Raw genomic sequence first — 17,760 nt, forward strand, 5'->3', positions numbered from 1 at the left:
CATGTAGTAACAGGGTGAGGTCACTGACACTTTATGAAATAAAGGCAGCTTTTCGCAAGCATAACCCCAGAAGCTGAAGCTAGCGACTGCAATTTTCTTCAACGCCTCACTTTCCCCTTCACGAGAACGAAATGAACAACGCATGGCAGGATTGAATCGCTACTAAACATACAGATCGACCACGACGATAGTTTGCCAACCCTCTCTGCTCGAAACTGTAGCGAGCAACGAAATTGTTGAGTCGATGCATTTCCAGTTCGGACACTTCGATATCGCTCGTTCAACGTCACTTTCCCTTACCTTCGGACCTCTGGCACCGTTTGCTTGGTCTTCGGCGGCATATCACGATCGTTCATCTGAGCAGGCGGTCCAGATCTGGTGGGCACGTGATGTCGGCCAGTGTCATTGCTTATTGTTCAATGTGAGGACCATGGTGCTACTGTGCGGGCGTCATCTAAGCCCCTGTGGATCCAGCCTGATGCACTGCTGGGGACATGTGATGAATTTGTGGCTATCGTCCACCTGCGATCCTTCAAGCCACATGCACTGCCTGTCCATCACGCTCCTCATCATCCACGTCCTTGCCGCCTGGGCCGCCGGTCCGCTCTCCTGCCGTCAAGTGATGCTCCTGCAGTTGTCTCGCGCGGCTGAACCTAGGGATGGTGTCTTTTGTGGCGCCGGCAACAATGTTATCTTTAAAGAGGACGCTGATGCTCTCGAGCGGGACGCCCTTGGTCTCCGGGACGAAGAAGACGGCGTACAGCAGCATCAGGATGCAGCAAGCGCCGAACAGGAGGAACGTGCCGTACGTGATGCGATCCAGCATGATTGGCGTGAGCTTCGCAATGACGAAATTGAAGAGCCATTGAGTCATCAGAGATGCAGCCATGACGAGAGATCGCACTGGCACAAGGTGTCAGACCCGTCCTGTCGTCAGATGTAGGCTTGGGATTCGTTGCTTACCATGATTAGGGGAGCACTCAGACGAGAGGACGAAGGGGATAGGACCCCAGCCAAACGAGTAGAACACTACGAACAGGTACACGCAAATAATGGCGAAGATGTTGTTGCCTGACAGGGTCGAGTCGTTGGGGTGCACTGCCTGGTTGATTCCAATATAGAACATGGCAAAAGCTTGGCCAGCAGCACCGCAGATGAGAGACCACTGGTAGAGATGGTGGGTCAGCGCTCGACTTGATCATGATGGGCGCCTTGTCTAGTACCGGCAGGAAGGACTCGTGACTTGCCTTTCGCCCAGCTTGCTCAACGCCGAACATCAACCCAAGCGCAGTAAAAACAACCTTTACCACTCCGTAAATGCCCGTAGCAAAGAGGCCTGCAGAGCTGCTCGCGAGGCCAACGCTCTTGAAGATCTGGGGGCTGTAGTAGTTTATCGAGTTCGTCCCGGTCCATTGTTGCCAGAACATCAGTATGACGGCAAGAGACGACTGGTAGAGCATCTGCTTGCTGGAAAAGGCGAGCCTCAGCTGCTGGGACAGGGACAGCTTCTCCTTGCCCTCGAAGTCGGCGAGGATCTCGTGCAGCTCGTCGCGGATGACAGGGTCGTCGACGGGGCGGGCCCGGACGCGGGACAGTGCTTTTCTGGCCTCGTCGATGCGGAACTTCTCGACGAGCCAGCGCGGCGATTCGTTCTCGAAGAGGATAAGCAGCAGGAGAGCGCCAGGGAGGATCTGCAGAGCAAAGGGAATGCGCCACTTTGTCGCGTCGGTGGGGCTCTTGATGTGGTTGCTGATGCCGTAGTTGACGAAGTAACTGAGCATGATCCCGGTGACGTTGAACAGTTGCATGCTGGGCGCGGCAAACATCAGCGCGGCTCAGAGCAGGACTGCATAACACACTTACCATCCAATGCACCGCCCACGGATTTCCCTGTTTGCGTTTTCGCCGATGTACGTAGGCACTACTGCACTTATCAAGCCAACGCCGAAGCCCCCGATAAATCGACCGATGTAGAGCTGGGTGAGGTTTGTTGTGCCGAGGCCCGAGCAGGTCTGGATGATGGAGCCAATGATGAAGATCAGGTCCGCGCTGACGAGCGACCATTTCCGGCCGATCTTGTCGCTGAGCCAGAAGGACGCGGCAGCGCCGAAGAAGCAGCCGCCTTGCAGGACAGACACGATATTACCCTGCAGGTTGGCAAAGTCGGAGCTCTTGCTGTCAAGGTTGAAGGAGTGCTGGAAGGCGTCCATTGTCAAGACGCCACCGATGAGCCCGGTATCCCAACTGCCGGCGCGTATACAAGTCAGCATACACACAGAGAACAGGCCGGAAATCAATCACACACAAGACCTCGACACCATGGCCAGGTTGCGTGTCTGTAGGGCCGCGAAGGTTCAGTTACTCACCCGAACAGCATTCCACCGAATGACGCGACGGCTGTAAGCCAGTAGGCCTTCCGATACGCCTTGATGTCCTCCCATATCGTCGACTTCCGAGGCGGCTCGGAGGCGGAGTGCACAGATGACATGGCTTCTGTGAGGTACCGAGGCTTTGGAGCCGCAGAGGAGCAGAGGAGCAACAACTGAGAGACGCTCAAGCTCAGAGGGAGATGGACTGCCCGGCGAATTGAGGCGGAGAGGAAGCCACGAGTGTCGGTCGTCGGGATGCAGATCTGAGCAGCAGCACCCGGCAGAGATAGACTAGACTTTTTTCTCACCCACGATACCCAACACCGTTTATGCGGCAGCGATCTGCCATTCGGTCCTTTTCTTGGCCGAGCTGCATTCGAGATGGGGCGGTCTTCTCCGCGAAACGTCATTGAGGTCCCGAATTGGTGCCGCCTTGTTCCCCGCGCGAAGAGGACTGCGACGCCCGGCTCCACCAGCCCTCCCACTTCCCCCCGTGGAGAGATGGAGAGGGCGGCTTGCCCACCTGGGGAACCCTGGGACGACCCCACCGCGCCCCCACGGCGAGCACGACGGCAAACCCCTGCCATGGCTGATTCCTGTCGTCGGCCCCAGGAGCTGCGCGGTATTGTGAGTCAGTACGCTCCGCAAACAATGCAGCAATCGTGCCCATGTGACCACCGTCAGGCTGCCCAGATGTTGTTGTTGATCCTGCAGTAGGGGACTCGACCAAGTTTGAGCCAAGATCGAAGCCAAGTTTGCCGAACGTATGTGATGTTGTGGATGGTCCCATAACCCCAGCGAACATGCTGATCTGCCCCTGCAGCTCGCCTCGATCTCTGCTCGAGGTTCAGCTTCTGGCCATCCCAAACGCTATTGTACACCTTGGAAGAACAAGCTCGATCGTCTCTATAGGCTACCCGCTGTGATATCGCACATCCTATATTAGCCTGTTGACTTCTGCAATACTATGCGGTACGATCGACAGATGCGCTCCAGATGTCTAAACCGCTCAGGACTACAATGAGGAGTTCGCGCCCTCATTACCCCACAAGGAGGCTACTCAAAGCCATCACATGGAGACCTCATGCACACATGCAACAGGCAAACTCCGGCCTGGTGGGATGACATTCGGGGTAGACCTCGGAGAAAACGACTTCTGTCTGCCAGAATCGCGGTATGCTCTCGGCCGCATCCGGAAGCGAGCGGTGAGACTGCGCGTCGCGAGGGATCCTGCTGCTTGGCACCCACGTCCCGTCGTGGTTTATCGCATCGGCCCGCCGGTGGCTTTCGTGTCGAACACGGAGATTCGCACCTGTCAAAACGGAGGGTACACCCTGTGCATCAACTCATATCATAGCTACAGCTAAAGCAAAGCATACCACCCAGGCTTGATTCACACACCCACACCCAACACTTATGTACCTACACACCCACACGCCTATGCACCCAACACCTGATATACAACCAACACCTACACACCCACACACCCAATACCCATACACCCAATACCTATACACCCAATACCTATACACCCAATACCTATACACCATATTCTAATATACTTAACACTTATATGCCTAATACCTATAGTTTATGATACCTAATGTGTGTGTGTGTGTGTGTGTGTGTGTGTGTAAATTAAGTGTATGAATTAGGCGTGGCTGTTGGGTGTGGGTGTTGGGTGTGTAAGTTCTTATGTGGTTTACTTAGTGCTGGTTGATGCACCGGTGTACAGTACCCTCCGTTTTTGGGGGTGCGAATCTCCGTATTCATATTATGAGCTCGCGACGTGACTTCAGTAGTTTTGATATGCAACGGAAAGCCACGCGAAGAAAATGTACACAAGAGAGCTGGTTTCTCATGAGAACAGACAATTTGATTTCATAATGCAACGGTCTCATGCTTATCCAAACGCCATGCCGGCAACCGGGCATCTAGACTCTGTGGCAATGCCAACACCCGTCTCGCCTCGCCCCGGCACAACAATTATCTGTCCAGCACAACCGACCACAGATTGGTTCTTACAATTACTGCAAGCCGAACCCAGTCCTGTCGGCCTTCCTAGCCCGAGGCCCTTGGCTTTCCCCATTCACCACCCAGGCACAACCTTGGCCTTGCACCACACCCCGTGCAGCGGCTTGCTGGAGAAGCTCCCGCCCGAGAGCGGCACCCTGCTCTCGTCCAGGTCGCGGGCGTCGGCCAGCTCCCAGCGGAACCGGCCGACCCAGCACGCGATGACGGTCAGCATCTCGGCCTTGGCGAAGTTGCGGCCCAGGCAGTCGCGGCCGCCGTGGATGAAGGACAGGTGGGCGTACTTTGTGTTTGCGCCGCCGGTGGAGTCGTACCTGTCCCCGGCCTCGTCGTAGAAGCGGTTCGGGTTGAAGCTGGCGCCGTCGGGGCCCCACAGGTCCGGGTTGCGGTTGGTGCCCGTGACCGAGAGGATGACCTTTGTCGTGGCGGCGACGAAGTGGCCCATGATGGTGGTGTCCACGGCGGCGGTGCGCATGATCATGGGGATGGGCGGCCAGTAGCGGATGACCTCGTGGCAGAAGGCGTTGAGCAGGGGCATGTTCTCGATCTCGAGGGCCTCGGCCGAGGGGCCCACGCCGTTGGGCCGCGGCGGCGGCAGCTTCGCCCTCACCTCTGCGCGCAGCTTGTCCTGCCACTCCGGGTGCCGGCACAGCTCGTACATGGCCCACGTCATGGCCACCGACACCGTCTCGTGGCCCGCCCCCAGCATCGTCATCATCTGCGTCACCACGTCGTCCTCCTCGAGCTCCTTGTTGCGGTCGCGGATCAGCGCCGACACGATGTCCGAGTCGTGCAGGTCGCCGCGCTTGTACCGCTCGCGCTTCTCGCGCAGCGTGGTCCGGCACACGTCCCGCACCACGCGGGCGGCGTTGCGCACCTCGGTGTTGTGCCTGACGGGCAGGCTGTTGACCATGTTTGGCGGGATGATGAACTTGAGGACGCTGAAGATCTGGAACATGCGCGTCGGCTCGAACACGGTGCGGTAGTTCTGGATGAGGTGTGAATCTGGGTTGGCGATGGCCTCGAAGTCGACACCCAGCGCCGCCTTGGAGATGACGTCCAATGCAGTGAAGCCTGCCAGCTCGCCGATCTCGGTCTTGTCACTGTATCCGGAGTCTGGGTTAATTGTGCTGGCGGCGAAGCTCGTCAACTTCTCGGTGGCCTCGACTGCCTTGGACCAGTAGATGGGCTGCTGGGCTCGGATGTGCTTCATGGCGAAGGATGGGAGCAAGAGACGGCGCTGGCGCTTGTGTTCTTCTCCGTTCACCAATACAACGCCCGGTCCGAGGATCGACTGGGCAATGAACGAGAGGTGAATAGGTTGGATGAAGTCGCTCACTCGCGTCAGGACTTCTGCCAGTCCTTCTGGCGCGGCAACGACAACACGCTCGCAGTTGAACAGGCCCAGGAAGCGAAATACGCCATCATGTTTCAGTGTTCGGGACCTGCGAGGCAGTGTTTTGTTAGGAAATATCAAGGACCACGGGCTACCAAAGGAGCTACTCACCACTCGGCTGGACCAGCCCCATTACCCTCGCTAAAGGTGCGGCCACCGTACCCAAACCACCAACTTCTGCCCTCCTGTCTTACACATTAGTACTTATTTCTATACTGCAACGCCAATTCCACACAGCAGTCAACCACTAGAATACTCACAGTAGGCTCGGGCAGGTGCCGCATCTTGGAGAGATACTTGGGCTTCAGTATCAAGCGATACCACAGCCAACCCCAGAAGTGCAGCCACCACGAGGCCCAGAAGAAGACCAGGTAGCTGTTGAAGTAGCTGTCTCTGAGGAAGTTGGGCGTGTACGACACCGTAGGCCCCCACTTGCGCCATACAGCAGCCAGAACGAAGGCATCACCGGCCGCAGCCAGCGTCACCAGCTTCATCGGCTTGGAGAAAAAGTCATCCATGGTTGCTGCTGTTACCTGATTGGTTGCCGGATGGCTGCCGTGTCTGCAACACTCACAAGGCTGAGACTCTCAGTGATTCGACCTTCCCGGAGTCCTGCGCAAGGCTGCCTCTGCTTGGTTCCTTTTTGGCGCGAGAAAGGTAGGAAATGCCTGTGATGACTGGATATGATGGCTTGGAAAAGTCAGGCACATGTTGCTGGGAGTCAGCCTTTCTTTTATACAAGGTAACGCGATGTCATCAGGTTTGTCAGTCCGGCAAGGTTCGCCGTCATGACCAGAGGCTTGGGCATGACTGTTGCCACAGTTCGATCCATGGGGTGTTTCTCGTGCGATGACAACGATATTCAGAGACTGGTCTTCGGGTTTACTCCTCGTTGTCGCCATGATCGACAGGGGCAGGCTTCCTCCCACGCGCCGGTCCTGCATGCATGACGATGGAGGCGGTTTGAACGCCTCAGACTGTTAATAGAAGCAGCCTCAGAGAACCAGTAAATATCAGTATGTGAAGAGTTGTCTGATTCCTGTTGTAGCGAAAGGAGTCGCCCCGTCCTTGGAACTGCCGAATAGATCCTCGCCTCCGTTTAACAAATCCAGAAAATCGCTGACTATGAGGCGAGAATGCTGACACTATAAAGAGGCCAGATGCCCTGATCAGTTTGCTCGGTATTCGATTTCGCAATGGCTGACGTTCTGTTACAAGTCCCAGCAGCTTGGAATCCACTCTGGCCTGTCGGCGATGCATGAAGCAAAGACATGCTGATGGCGGCATCCACCACTCTTGTCGAAGGTGGATCTGGACAGTTTGATTCTAACGTCAAGGCATGTCCTCGAGACTGGGGTTGAGTCCAAGGTTTCAGATGGCAAGCAATCCCATCAAACTCCCCCAACCCATCGACCACCTCGTCCATCTTGTAAATCACCCCAGGGCGTGTGAATCAATCCACTCCTTTGGACATGCTGACAGTCATGCACCCAAGGCTACCCGCTACGTGAAGGCGGGGAAAAGGGAACCCTGTATGGTAAAAAAGGTACCGTGGCTTACTGTCATGCCCCCATAAGCCAGCATATCGGAGTTGAAGCACGTTTTCGATATCGGATTCTCAAGAGTACCAGTCACCAACGCGGCAAGTGGACGAGTCCAGTTGCTGCCCCCCTTTCTCCTCGACCGCATCATGGTTCCATTTTCATTTTCTCTTCTCCCGGGCACCTCTGGCTCGGATGAGCTAAATGTTTTTGGTTGGTTGGCTACCTGAGCCGCCATGATTGGGATGTATGGTCGTCAATGGCATCATCTGCGCCGCGCGTGCCTGGATCTCATGACTCTATGAGCTCCTAGGATTTCGCGGTGGAAGACAGACATAAGATAGAGGAAGTCGCCTCTCATCTGGCTTGGGAGGCACGCTCGTTCCTTTCTTGTCATATTTCTCCCCCTGTCTTCGTCCCTCCATCTGCAGTATCACCAACACTCACTGCCTGGCTTACGGCCTGACAGGCTTGGCAAAAATTTGATCACACGGTGTTGACAGCGCTCAGATAAGAACCGAGTCTCATTGCGTTGTTTTCCCTTGCCGTTTTCTTCACTTCCAAGGACTGCTCCCTCCCTCCTGCTTCCATCACTCAGCATCACAGCGATCGCGCCCGCTCATCGCCATGGCGTTCAGCGAGCTTGGAGTGTTCACCTACCGAGACGGCGTGGCGGTGATACAGCTCTTCTTCTTCACCGTATACCTTGGGTGCGCCTTCATCCTCTGCTCACGGCATGGATGGAGCCGCGGCTCAGGGTGGCTGGTCCTGATCACCTTCTCCTTGCTGCGGATCCTTGCCGGGGCCTTCCAGCTGGCGACCATCAATAGCCCGTCGAGGACGACGTATGGAGGCGCCCTGATCTGCCAGTCGATCGGGCTGTCGCCGTTGACGGTGCTCAACATTGCCCTCCTGACCAGGGTGTGAGTAGTCACCTCCCATTGTCGTTAGCAACCTGAGCATGGCAGCACTGACTGTCCCGTTCCTCTCCAACAGTAACCGCTTCGTAATCCACGGCATATCGACGCGGATCTTCTCTCTCATCTCCCTCGCCTCCCTTACCGGCCTCAGCCTGGGCATCTACGGCGGCACCAAGGCAGCCGAGTCGTCGAACCACATCACGTCCAACGGCATTGTGCAGGCGGCAGTGTGCATCTTCCTGGGGATATACGTCTTCGCCGTGTGCCTCTGGGGCTACCTCCTCAGGCAGTGGAAGTACATCCCGGCCGAGGAGAACAAGCTGATGGTGTGCTTTGCGGCGTGTGCGCCGTTCATCTCGGTGCGGCTGGTGTACGGGCTCCTGGCCGACTTCAGCGGGATGAAGGAGTTCACCCTTTCGAGGGGGACGTGACCATCTTCCTGTGCATGGCTGTGCTCATGGAGATCGTTGCAGTTGCGTTCTGTGTGTTCACGGGCCTGAGGCTGCGTGTGCTGCCCAAGGGTGGTGGGGGCGGTGGCGCTGGTGCTGGTGGGGGTGTCGTCGGAGGCGTCGAGTGACAGTGAGAGGGCGCTGCACGGAGCCAGGACGCCGGGCAAGTTCTGAGTGGCTGGAATGCCGTATTGCGGTCGGTTGAAGGGAACAACGTCTCCGGCGCTCTCGACTGTTATGCGGACACAGGCTCCGGGCGTCGTTTGGCCCCCTCCCCACACCCCGTGCTCCAGACTTCCTTTCTCATACTAATTATTGCTGGAATGTTTCTTTTCTTTTCCCTTTTTTGTCACAAGTCCACAGCAACACAAGTGGTAGGCTGGGGATGATTGAGCCTTTTGGCAACGTTCACGATCCCTCACCTCACCGGCGACCTACGATGGGCAAGGGATATACAAGACCAAATTGATCAGCGGTGAGGGCATGACATCCAGACCTGGTGCTCCATGTGGCTCTCGCTTTACGGCAGGTGGGGGGCCATTGGCTACGGACGACAGACGACAGGTCGGTGGGGCTTCCGGGGACGGAGGTGATGGAGAGGGCGTGTGCTTGAGGAGCTCGAGATGCTCGAGGCTGCGGCTCGGCTGGGGACTTCTGGGCGCGAAGGATCAGGCTACAATCCGTTAGCAGCCATGACTGGGGCCACGATATTCGCCGTGGGATCCTGAACTCTGGATCACCCGGGTCATCGCAGAGAGGGGTATTTGTCCTGGGACACATTTTGTTCGCGCTACTGCATGGTGCTGTTTTTGGGTTGTCTCAACGACGGGGCTGAATACTCAATCATCCCCCGAGACAGGCGTCAGCAACAGCAACAGCAACAGCATCAACGGAAGGGAAACGATCACCCATTCTCATGCACTTGGTATCTGCTGTGCCGTATGTATCCCATGACTGTGACATGTGATCTGTTTCGAGGCCAGGCCAAGGTCAACAGCAGCACCCGGACAGGTGTAGCTGGGGCTGAAGCTGGGCAGGGCCGACGCAGAAGCCACAACGGGGGTCTCCAGTTCTCGGGCAGCCATTTCCCCGGCACGGGACCAGATGGTGTCGGTCTTGCGTTGTCCATGAAGCTGCGAGACTGGCGGGCAGTGGTAGGAGTGACAGGCGACAGGCAATACTGAAGACAACGGCGAGGGGTAAGGGCAGGGGATGAGGTACTGCACGTTGAGTGCAGGGGTTGGAGGTGGAGGAATCGACCCCTTTGGCCCGCTCTTGTTACTCGCTGCGTGTGTGTACCGTTTGTTGGAGAGGACCCTGATCTTCTGGGCGACTTGACCTAGGTGGGAGGGGGAGTAGGAATGAGAGAAGGGTCCAAGATTCAGGATCGTGCGTGCATGCGTGCATTCAAATTATTATGTACAAGTATGATGTACAGCATGTACTTGGTCCCTGCATGTGTACGTACAGGCGCTGTGCGGTGGGGGCGTCGCCATTTTAGTCGAAGCTTATCTTCCGGAAGGGATAATAATTTATCTTCAATTTACCGACCTGTCATCCAGGTCTTATTTGCACTGGGGTCTCATCTGCGTGCATCCTTCCAGCCTGCCTCGGGCCAGAAACCCGAAGACGGCTGCCATCGCAGTCATGGGCCGTCTCCACGCGCAGCTCTTCTTTTCCTCCCAGAGGGCAGGCACACATAACCTCGTCCGTTTCCTTTGGTCCGACTGCTGAGGTGTCTGTCCTATGGTGGCAGTGGGCGAGACTCCAATCAACGGGTCGCGTTGAACGATTGAGGCAATCTGGTGGACACCACTCATGACAGACAATGCAACGGAGGGAAAAGGAGGGACGCCATGTCGAGAGAGAGCCCTGGGAGAACTGACACTCAAATACATAGTTCTCAGGCCCAGGCGTGGATGAGCTGAGGTGGACTGACGCAGACATGGGCTGCCGTGAGAGTTGGTTGCTGACCGGGGCATGACACCTCCTGACCGAACCAGCACACTCCAACCTGCCCCCGCCATGGCAGCGCTTTGGCAGCCTGTGGAACTAACTGCGTATATGACCAGAGACATGACCCCTTCCAGTCTTCCAGTCACGTCAAGGCCTTCCTCCTCCCTCGCCCAACCGCTGCGTCCTGACATCCGCCTTACGGCATCGGCCATCCTCATGCGGCATCTTCGCACGGGAAGGATCTGGACTCTCCGAAGCCATGACTGTCAACCACAAGAGGGCCGTCGCCGAGCTGAATGCCTTCCAGCACCGGACCTGCTGTGTCTCGCCATTAAATACTTGGGGCCTGGCACGATGGCGAAAACCTCGGGGCCAACTCATGAGCACGTAGATCTTCCCCCGTGACACCTGGCATCTCGCCCACAGTTAATTCGAGCCCCTCGACCACCCCCCGACCACCCCCTCGCCCCCTATTATTTGGGTCAACCACTCACCCCTCTTCTTGTCGCCATCCCTACCCCTTTGCCCAGCCATGTCTGCTGCCGCCGTAGCTTCGGCCCCGGGGCTCCCTCGGACCCAGCGCGCCATCCTGGCCGGCGACAAAGGCGAGTGGGTCGTCAGCCAGCACGCCCCCGTCCCCGAGCTCGAGGCCGACAACATCATCATCAATACCGTCGCTGTCGCCCTCAACCCCGTCGACACCAAGATGGTCGGCCCATTCGTCGCAGAGGGCGCCATGTTCGGCTTCGACTGCGCCGGCTACGTCGCCGCCATCGGCTCTGACGTCGCCTCTGCCCGTCCCGGCCTCAAGGTCGGCGACAGGGTCTGCGGCTGTGCTGACGGCATGAACAAGTTCCGCCCAAGGGCTGGTGCTTTTGGCGAGTACGTGGTCCTGGACGGGGACATGGCGCTCAAAATCCCCGAGAGCATGGGGTTCGAGGAGGCTGCCGGCATGGGAATGAGGATCGCTACCGCAGGCATGGCCCTGTTCTGGAGCTTGGGGATACCCACCGAGTGGCTTCTCAAGGCGGCCGGTGAGCAGATGCCCGTGCTGGTGTACGGTGGCAGTACGAGCACGGGCACCATGGCCATCCAACTCCTCAAGCTGTAAGGCCACCTCCTCTTCTTCAACCACATGAGCTCTTTATTCCTTGTTTCTCAGTTCATACTCGGCTTGGATTTACTGACATGACACAACCCCAGCTGCAACGTCAGAGTCATAACAACCTGCTCTCCGCGCAACTTCGACCTCGTCCGCTCCTACGGCGCCGACGCCGTCTTCGACTACAGCTCGCCCACCTGCGGCGCCGACATCCGCGCCCACACGGCCAACGCCCTCGACTACGCTCTCGACTGCATCACGGAGGAGAGCTCCATGAAAATCTGCTACCAGGCCCTCGGCCGCTGCGGCGGCAAGTACACCGCCCTCGACCCCCACCCGGAGTCCAAGCGCAAGGTCGTCGAGCCCGACTGGATCCTGGCCAGCATGCTCGGCGGCAAGCCCTGCTCGTGGCCCGCCCCCTACGGCAACGAGGGGGACCAGCGCGTCAAGGACTTTGCCAAGCCCTTCTTCGAGACCATCCAGAAGCTTTTCGACGAGGGCAGGCTTACGCCCCACCCGACCAAGGTGAGCCCCGGTGGGTTCGAGGGGCTCGCTGATGAGGGCGTTACCGCTATCCGGAAGGGCCAGATCAGCGGCCAGAAGCTGGTCTACCGTCTGGACGGGGCTGTCCGCGAGTAGATGTGGTGCTTTGTGTTTTGCCCTGGGATGGAGCGACTTCAGCAATGTCTTGGTCTGCTCTTCATCCTGGTGTCAATTTTCAAACATGTTCTCGGGGTCTACGCTACTCTGCCAGCAATCTCTGGCCTTCCATATCCACTGCTCGCCTGATTCTCCCCATTTTCTTCTGCAGGAAGAGGTACAAGACCCGATGGGAGATACGCAATGATGGCCACCTGTTGGGAAATAGTAATTATCTATGAGATTTTGTGGGTGTGAAGGCGTTCGGAGCTGTGCATACATTTAGGAAGGCAGCTTTTCTCTGTCTTGAGGCAGTATGAGGGATATTCATGTAGCTATGCAAGCTGTAAGCCTGTGGATATTCGAAAGTAAGGAAATAGCACTCATCAAACGCTCCATGAAAATCCCTGGGTTTGGCAACAGCTTGGGCGGCCCAATGACAGGAATGACAATGATCCTGCCCGACCTTGCACTCGTGGTCTTGAGACCATAGGATCCAAAGACTGCCGTGTAATGAGGCGAGTATCCTCGTCCAGATACCTTTGATGCCAACATTCCAGCTGTGCCTCACGCAAAGTACGTACCAACAGCGATCTTGAGCTGAATCAGGCGCATGTGGTGGTACAAGAAGTGCTAGTGGCATTGCCACGGAAAATTCAGAGCCAACCATCCACACGTGAACCTCGAATCATTGCCTACGTCCGAGGAGTCTTGACTTTGCATATCACGCGAAGAAGCTCACTGGTCACATCTCTTTCATTGATACAGGGGCGCGGGGGCGAGAACATGGGATTGTTACACCTCGTGTTCTCAGCTGGAGTTGTTTTGTCATCTTTCACTTGGCACGAGACGAAAACATCAAGGGGCGTCTACCAACTTTGACGTGATCCACCTTTTCCTCCGCTGCAAAAAAGCAAAATTACATATTCCACAAAACGCTGTACACAACTAGATCGGAACCCCTGTGCAACCCGGGACCCAGCAGTCTTGTTCTAAATTCGAAGTAGTGAAGATGAGGAAGCATCCTCGGCATGGCGAGGATGAGAAGTGAGTTATCAAGTAGCTACAATACAAATTCGAGACTTCTTCGCCACGGCATGTCCAATATTCCGAGTATCATACCGATATCGTTGACGATGAATGCAGGTTTTGTTCCGTGATTGGAGCAGCTTCTCTAGTTGGGACACAACGCCACAACACTAGGGCTTGAATAGCACAAAAGTATTTGGACAGACGGTGTTGGTTTTGGATGATATTTTCTTTCAATGCAGCTGCAAAGCAGTTGGAACTTTCTTGCTGGGAACATGAATCACATCAAACCCAGACTGAAACCATAAATTGGCCATCGTCGCCCGCTTTTGATGGAGCGTCACTGTGATCAGACATCGCAATCCGTACTCGACACCACACAAGGGCTGAACATACCCCAAACACGTCCACCAGGAAAACACCGACCAACCCAAAACATTCCCCATCGTTGAGCCTCCGACACAATGAGAAGCGACGCCATGGCCGTTTCACTTGTGAACTACGGCGAAGTCCGCGGCCCTTATGTCGAAAACGTGGAATGTGCGCACTGTAAACAATTGAATCCAAAGGGACAAGATAGATGCAACGGCTGCGGTTTCTTGCTGGTAGCCAACGCGTAGGGTTCTTGCGTTCTGGGTTTCTCATCCACTTTTGGCAGGGCTTGCGCTTTGGATAATTTCCCTCTTGATGCAAGCGTTACGGGCCGGCTTCAGCCGTGGGCTTTTGATCAGAATAATAGTAGCGACAGAGAAGGCAGAGTTATTTGATCCTAGAATTAGAGAGCAGGTTCAGAGAAGAGGAGTAATTCTATGCTCTTCAAGCGACAGTTGGCACAAGCTAGAATATCCAAGCAGTACGAATGTGGCAGAATGGCAATCCTTGTTTCATTGCAGATGTCTCATGACAAACTTATAAGTTTTTTAGTTGTCCAACTTCTGACCAGTCTACCCAAACCTGAGACTCGATGTTGTGGGGTCAGGTCTATTCATACCTAGGTATATTTGCAAGTCTCATGTCCCGTACTATGTCGCAGCTCTAAAGTTGTGAAGGTCAACAGCACAGTTCATATATTCAAGTTTTATGGCCTTCCTTTCTATAATTCCAGTCCGATTCACACACCGAGACGACACGATAGATACCATCAATCCCCATGTACATCTGAACTTATTTCACGTACGACCTGTACCGCGCGCCGTCAAGTGCTCCGTGTAAAACTGGAGGCATTTCAACAGACCGAATAGGTTCTTCCCACTGTCAAATCCCCGTGAAATGGTTTGAAATGGCTTTCATTCAATCAGCCTGGGATTCGGAGACTTGAAATTCCTAGAACTGCGCCGCGCTGCTGGATCTATACAGCTCCTGGAACTCATGGTGGGCTTTTAGCTCATTCGACATGGACTTCAAATATAACGTATTCAGCTTCTTGTTCCCATGGAAACATAAGCAATTTCTCATGGAACATTGATTCCCTGGGACTCGTGTCCCATGTCTCGCGATGGTCGCTGCTGAAGCGGATATTGGTGTTCTGTCCACGCTCTGGCCGCGCCGCAGGCCGTGGACTTGGCCACTGGCTGACATCCTGCTTGCTTGTCAGCAACCCTGTCAGCCACGAGGCCAATCTGCAAGGTACCTAGTTAGCTTCTCTCGGCTTCTACCCTGCATTATTGACACTCCAGGTTATTGGCGAGAGCGGCTGCTGTCTTGGCTGACGGGGACTGCCTCTGGTCTAGCCTCGGGGGGTGTGTGGGGGGGGGGGGGGCAAAGCAGAGCCTCGTCTCTGAGAAGGCCGCCACCTGAAGCTGCTGACAGCGAGTGGCGGCTCATGAATGTTGGTGCTCAGTGCCACCTTGCCTCGTGGCTACAACATCTCAAATCAGACCCGAGGTCCTCTAGCTGACACTCACCCATCCATTGTGGGGCTGATCCCGAGTTGAAATATGTCGCCGCCCAGGCGGGACTTGCCTGATGGACAAATACTGGAAAATACCGTAACCCAAGTGTCCATTTTCGTAAATCGGAATGTCTGCTATGTTCGGGAATCACGCAGTACTGCGGAAGTTGACAACTCGATCTATATGGTCAGCCTGCCGTTGGTGACTTATGCTTGACGGTGGTGACAACCTCATCATACCCCGTGAGCCAGACCCGTCCCCAGACGGCGGACTTACAAGACTCCCGATTGCACCTGTCTTTCTTTAACCAAGGGTTCCCAAAGCGTGATCCGACGCATTACAATTTTTCATATTTTCTAAGGGCCCCAAGATATTCTCCGCCGTCACCATCAAACGCTCAAACATCGTCCTGCCCATCCACTCAATGCGCACTCGTGCGAATATATTGGATTTCTATATCACGGCCCAAACCTTGCACAACCGAGGCGCTGCGGTAGACATCAATTCTGATCTGAGACAGCCTCTATGACAAAAATTGAGACGCGCGGGAAATAAAGTGCTCCAAGGGGGTTAGCCCGAAACAGCTCCCCTGATCGAGTTTCAACACATGTTCGGGGTGCTGCAGCTGGCCATCACCAATCACGCCACTACATACAGTGTTCGCTCACCGGTGTAACACACGAGACCAACAGCACAAATACTTTGCGTGGGACTCGCATTCACCTCAAGGATATATCCGAGTATAGCCCCATCGAAGACTCACAATGACGCGCCGCAGGAGCGAGGCCTTCGGCTCAAAGCCAGTCCTGCTCCTCCTCCACGGTGCAGGCAGCTCCGCCGCCATCTTCCGGATCCAGACACACTTCCTCGCAAAGGCACTCAGCCCCTACTTTGACCTGGTCTACGTGGACGCCCCGATCCGGAGTGCCCCAGGCCCAGGGATCCTGCCCTATTTCCAGGGCATGGATGCTTACTACCGATGGTTTGGTGCCGGAATCGAGAAGAACATAGCCGCCAGCAAGAACACACAAGACCCGGATTGTTTCCTTTCACCAGAGACTGCGGCTTCCTCACGTCGCCCGTCCGCCACAGAACACAAACGCAGGGGTTCATCATCTGCCAGAGCCCGCGGGACCGGTCGGCGGGGTGTCTCACCAGCCGCGGCCGTCAGCGCCGCAGCGTCACTGGGGTTGAGCCTCCCGCGCGGCGCCGAGGGCCTGAGCCGCGGTTTCACGGGCCTGCTCGACATCGCGAACCAGAGCATCCCCCAGCAGCTCGAGTCGCAGGGGGTCCGCAGCCGGGACGTCGTGGGCGTGGTCGGCTTCTCGCAGGGCGCACTTGCCGCTCTGGGCCTGCTGGGGGTCGAGTTGGCGATCGGCTCGCCGCAGTGGAGCAATCTGCGCTTCTGCGTGGCCATGGGCGGCGCGACGGGAGGCGGGGCCGCGCAGGCTGCCGTTGCCGCCATGATGTCTGCTGCAAACACGCTTGGCGGCAGCAAGAAAATCGCACCTTCAAATGCCTCAGCTGCAGTAGACTTCGATGCGGGTGCAGAAGGTCAGTTGTTCCCAGGCCACACGGTCCACGTCATCGGACGCTGCGACCCGTGGGTCAAGGACAGCCGGCAGATCGCGGGCATGTGTAATCCGCGGCGGACCAAGGTTGTGGAATTTGAGGGAGGACATTGGGTCCCGCGGGAGAAACAGGACATCGCGCGCGTGGTAGACCTGATCCTCGAGGCGGAGCTGGACAGCCGGCGCGAAGCGGATGACTCGTCCAGTTCCTCCTCCGAGGACGAGGTTGAGGTGCTGATGAGCAGACTGGATGCCGTCTCGGTCAGATCCTGAGTGATTCTGTGCTCGATTTGGGTCCCTTTCGCCGCTTGGGGCCAGCTCTCGTCTGATTTCGTCACGGGTGTCATCGCGGCTTGAGTGTCGTTGTCGGGGTTTGACTGAGTGTACGAGAACAAATGCGTGCGACCGTCATGATCTGGCAGCCAACCACTTCCAACAATCACTCTTCACGTTGCTTCGGTCATCTGGGCTCGCTTGATTCGGTCATATTTGCTGTATTCCTCACTTTGGCGTTTCCAGGAGAACTGGCCAGGGGCTGGCTGGCGAAAGGAACGGTGGTCGGAATGGCTTCAATCGAATGCATGACAAACCTTGCTCCCACTCCGGCGTGATATCCACAATGGTTCCTTTTTTCGTGTCCCATCCGCATGTTTGAGCCTGGTAACTCTCAGCCGGGGAAACTGTAGATTGTCGCGGCTCTGGCTGACACTTTATCCACCGAGTCTTCGCCACCCGCAGAGGTAGCCTCGTCATGGGCCATCGACGGTCCGCGGGCTCATCGACGAGGTGATCCTGCTGCCCTGCCTTGGAAGCAGCTTCGCCATGAGGCCCCATCACCTTGGATGTGTGGTGGATGCGCTGCACA

At 56.3% G+C, this 17,760-nt stretch overlaps 5 protein-coding genes across 5 annotated transcripts; 3 read left to right on the top strand and 2 right to left on the bottom strand.

Annotated features, from left to right (window-relative positions):
- Positions 1–532: 532 nt before the first annotated feature.
- Positions 533–2,488, bottom strand: INS49_007416 (uncharacterized protein; the record flags this gene model as incomplete). The annotated part of the gene is made up of 5 exons (XM_043168181.1): positions 533–903; positions 964–1,102; positions 1,164–1,809; positions 1,864–2,244; positions 2,367–2,488. The coding sequence occupies 5 exons, from the start codon at positions 2,486–2,488 to the stop codon at positions 533–535; spliced, it is 1,659 nt and encodes a 552-aa protein (XP_043029325.1).
- A 1,970-nt stretch (positions 2,489–4,458) lies between these two features.
- On the bottom strand, positions 4,459–6,314 carry INS49_007417 (uncharacterized protein; the record flags this gene model as incomplete). The annotated part of the gene is made up of 3 exons (XM_043168182.1): positions 4,459–5,845; positions 5,908–5,981; positions 6,057–6,314. 3 exons carry the CDS (start codon positions 6,312–6,314, stop codon positions 4,459–4,461), a joined length of 1,719 nt encoding a protein of 572 aa, XP_043029326.1.
- Positions 6,315–7,964: 1,650 nt separating this feature from the next.
- INS49_007418 (uncharacterized protein) lies at positions 7,965–8,688 on the top strand (the record flags this gene model as incomplete). The annotated part of the gene is made up of 2 exons (XM_043168183.1): positions 7,965–8,260; positions 8,334–8,688. The coding sequence occupies 2 exons, from the start codon at positions 7,965–7,967 to the stop codon at positions 8,686–8,688; spliced, it is 651 nt and encodes a 216-aa protein (XP_043029327.1).
- Positions 8,689–11,194: 2,506 nt separating this feature from the next.
- On the top strand, positions 11,195–12,403 carry INS49_007419 (uncharacterized protein; the record flags this gene model as incomplete). Its single annotated transcript, XM_043168184.1, has 2 exons — positions 11,195–11,769; positions 11,866–12,403. 2 exons carry the CDS (start codon positions 11,195–11,197, stop codon positions 12,401–12,403), a joined length of 1,113 nt encoding a protein of 370 aa, XP_043029328.1.
- A 3,685-nt stretch (positions 12,404–16,088) lies between these two features.
- Positions 16,089–17,168, top strand: INS49_007420 (uncharacterized protein; the record flags this gene model as incomplete). The annotated part of the gene is made up of 1 exon (XM_043168185.1): positions 16,089–17,168. One exon carries the CDS (start codon positions 16,089–16,091, stop codon positions 17,166–17,168), a length of 1,080 nt encoding a protein of 359 aa, XP_043029329.1.
- Between the last annotated feature and the right edge of the window lie 592 nt (positions 17,169–17,760).

The sequence above is a fragment of the Diaporthe citri genome, assembly GCF_014595645.1.
Source record: "Diaporthe citri strain NFHF-8-4 chromosome Unknown scaffold_2, whole genome shotgun sequence".
Taxonomy (NCBI): Eukaryota; Fungi; Ascomycota; class Sordariomycetes; order Diaporthales; family Diaporthaceae; genus Diaporthe; species Diaporthe citri.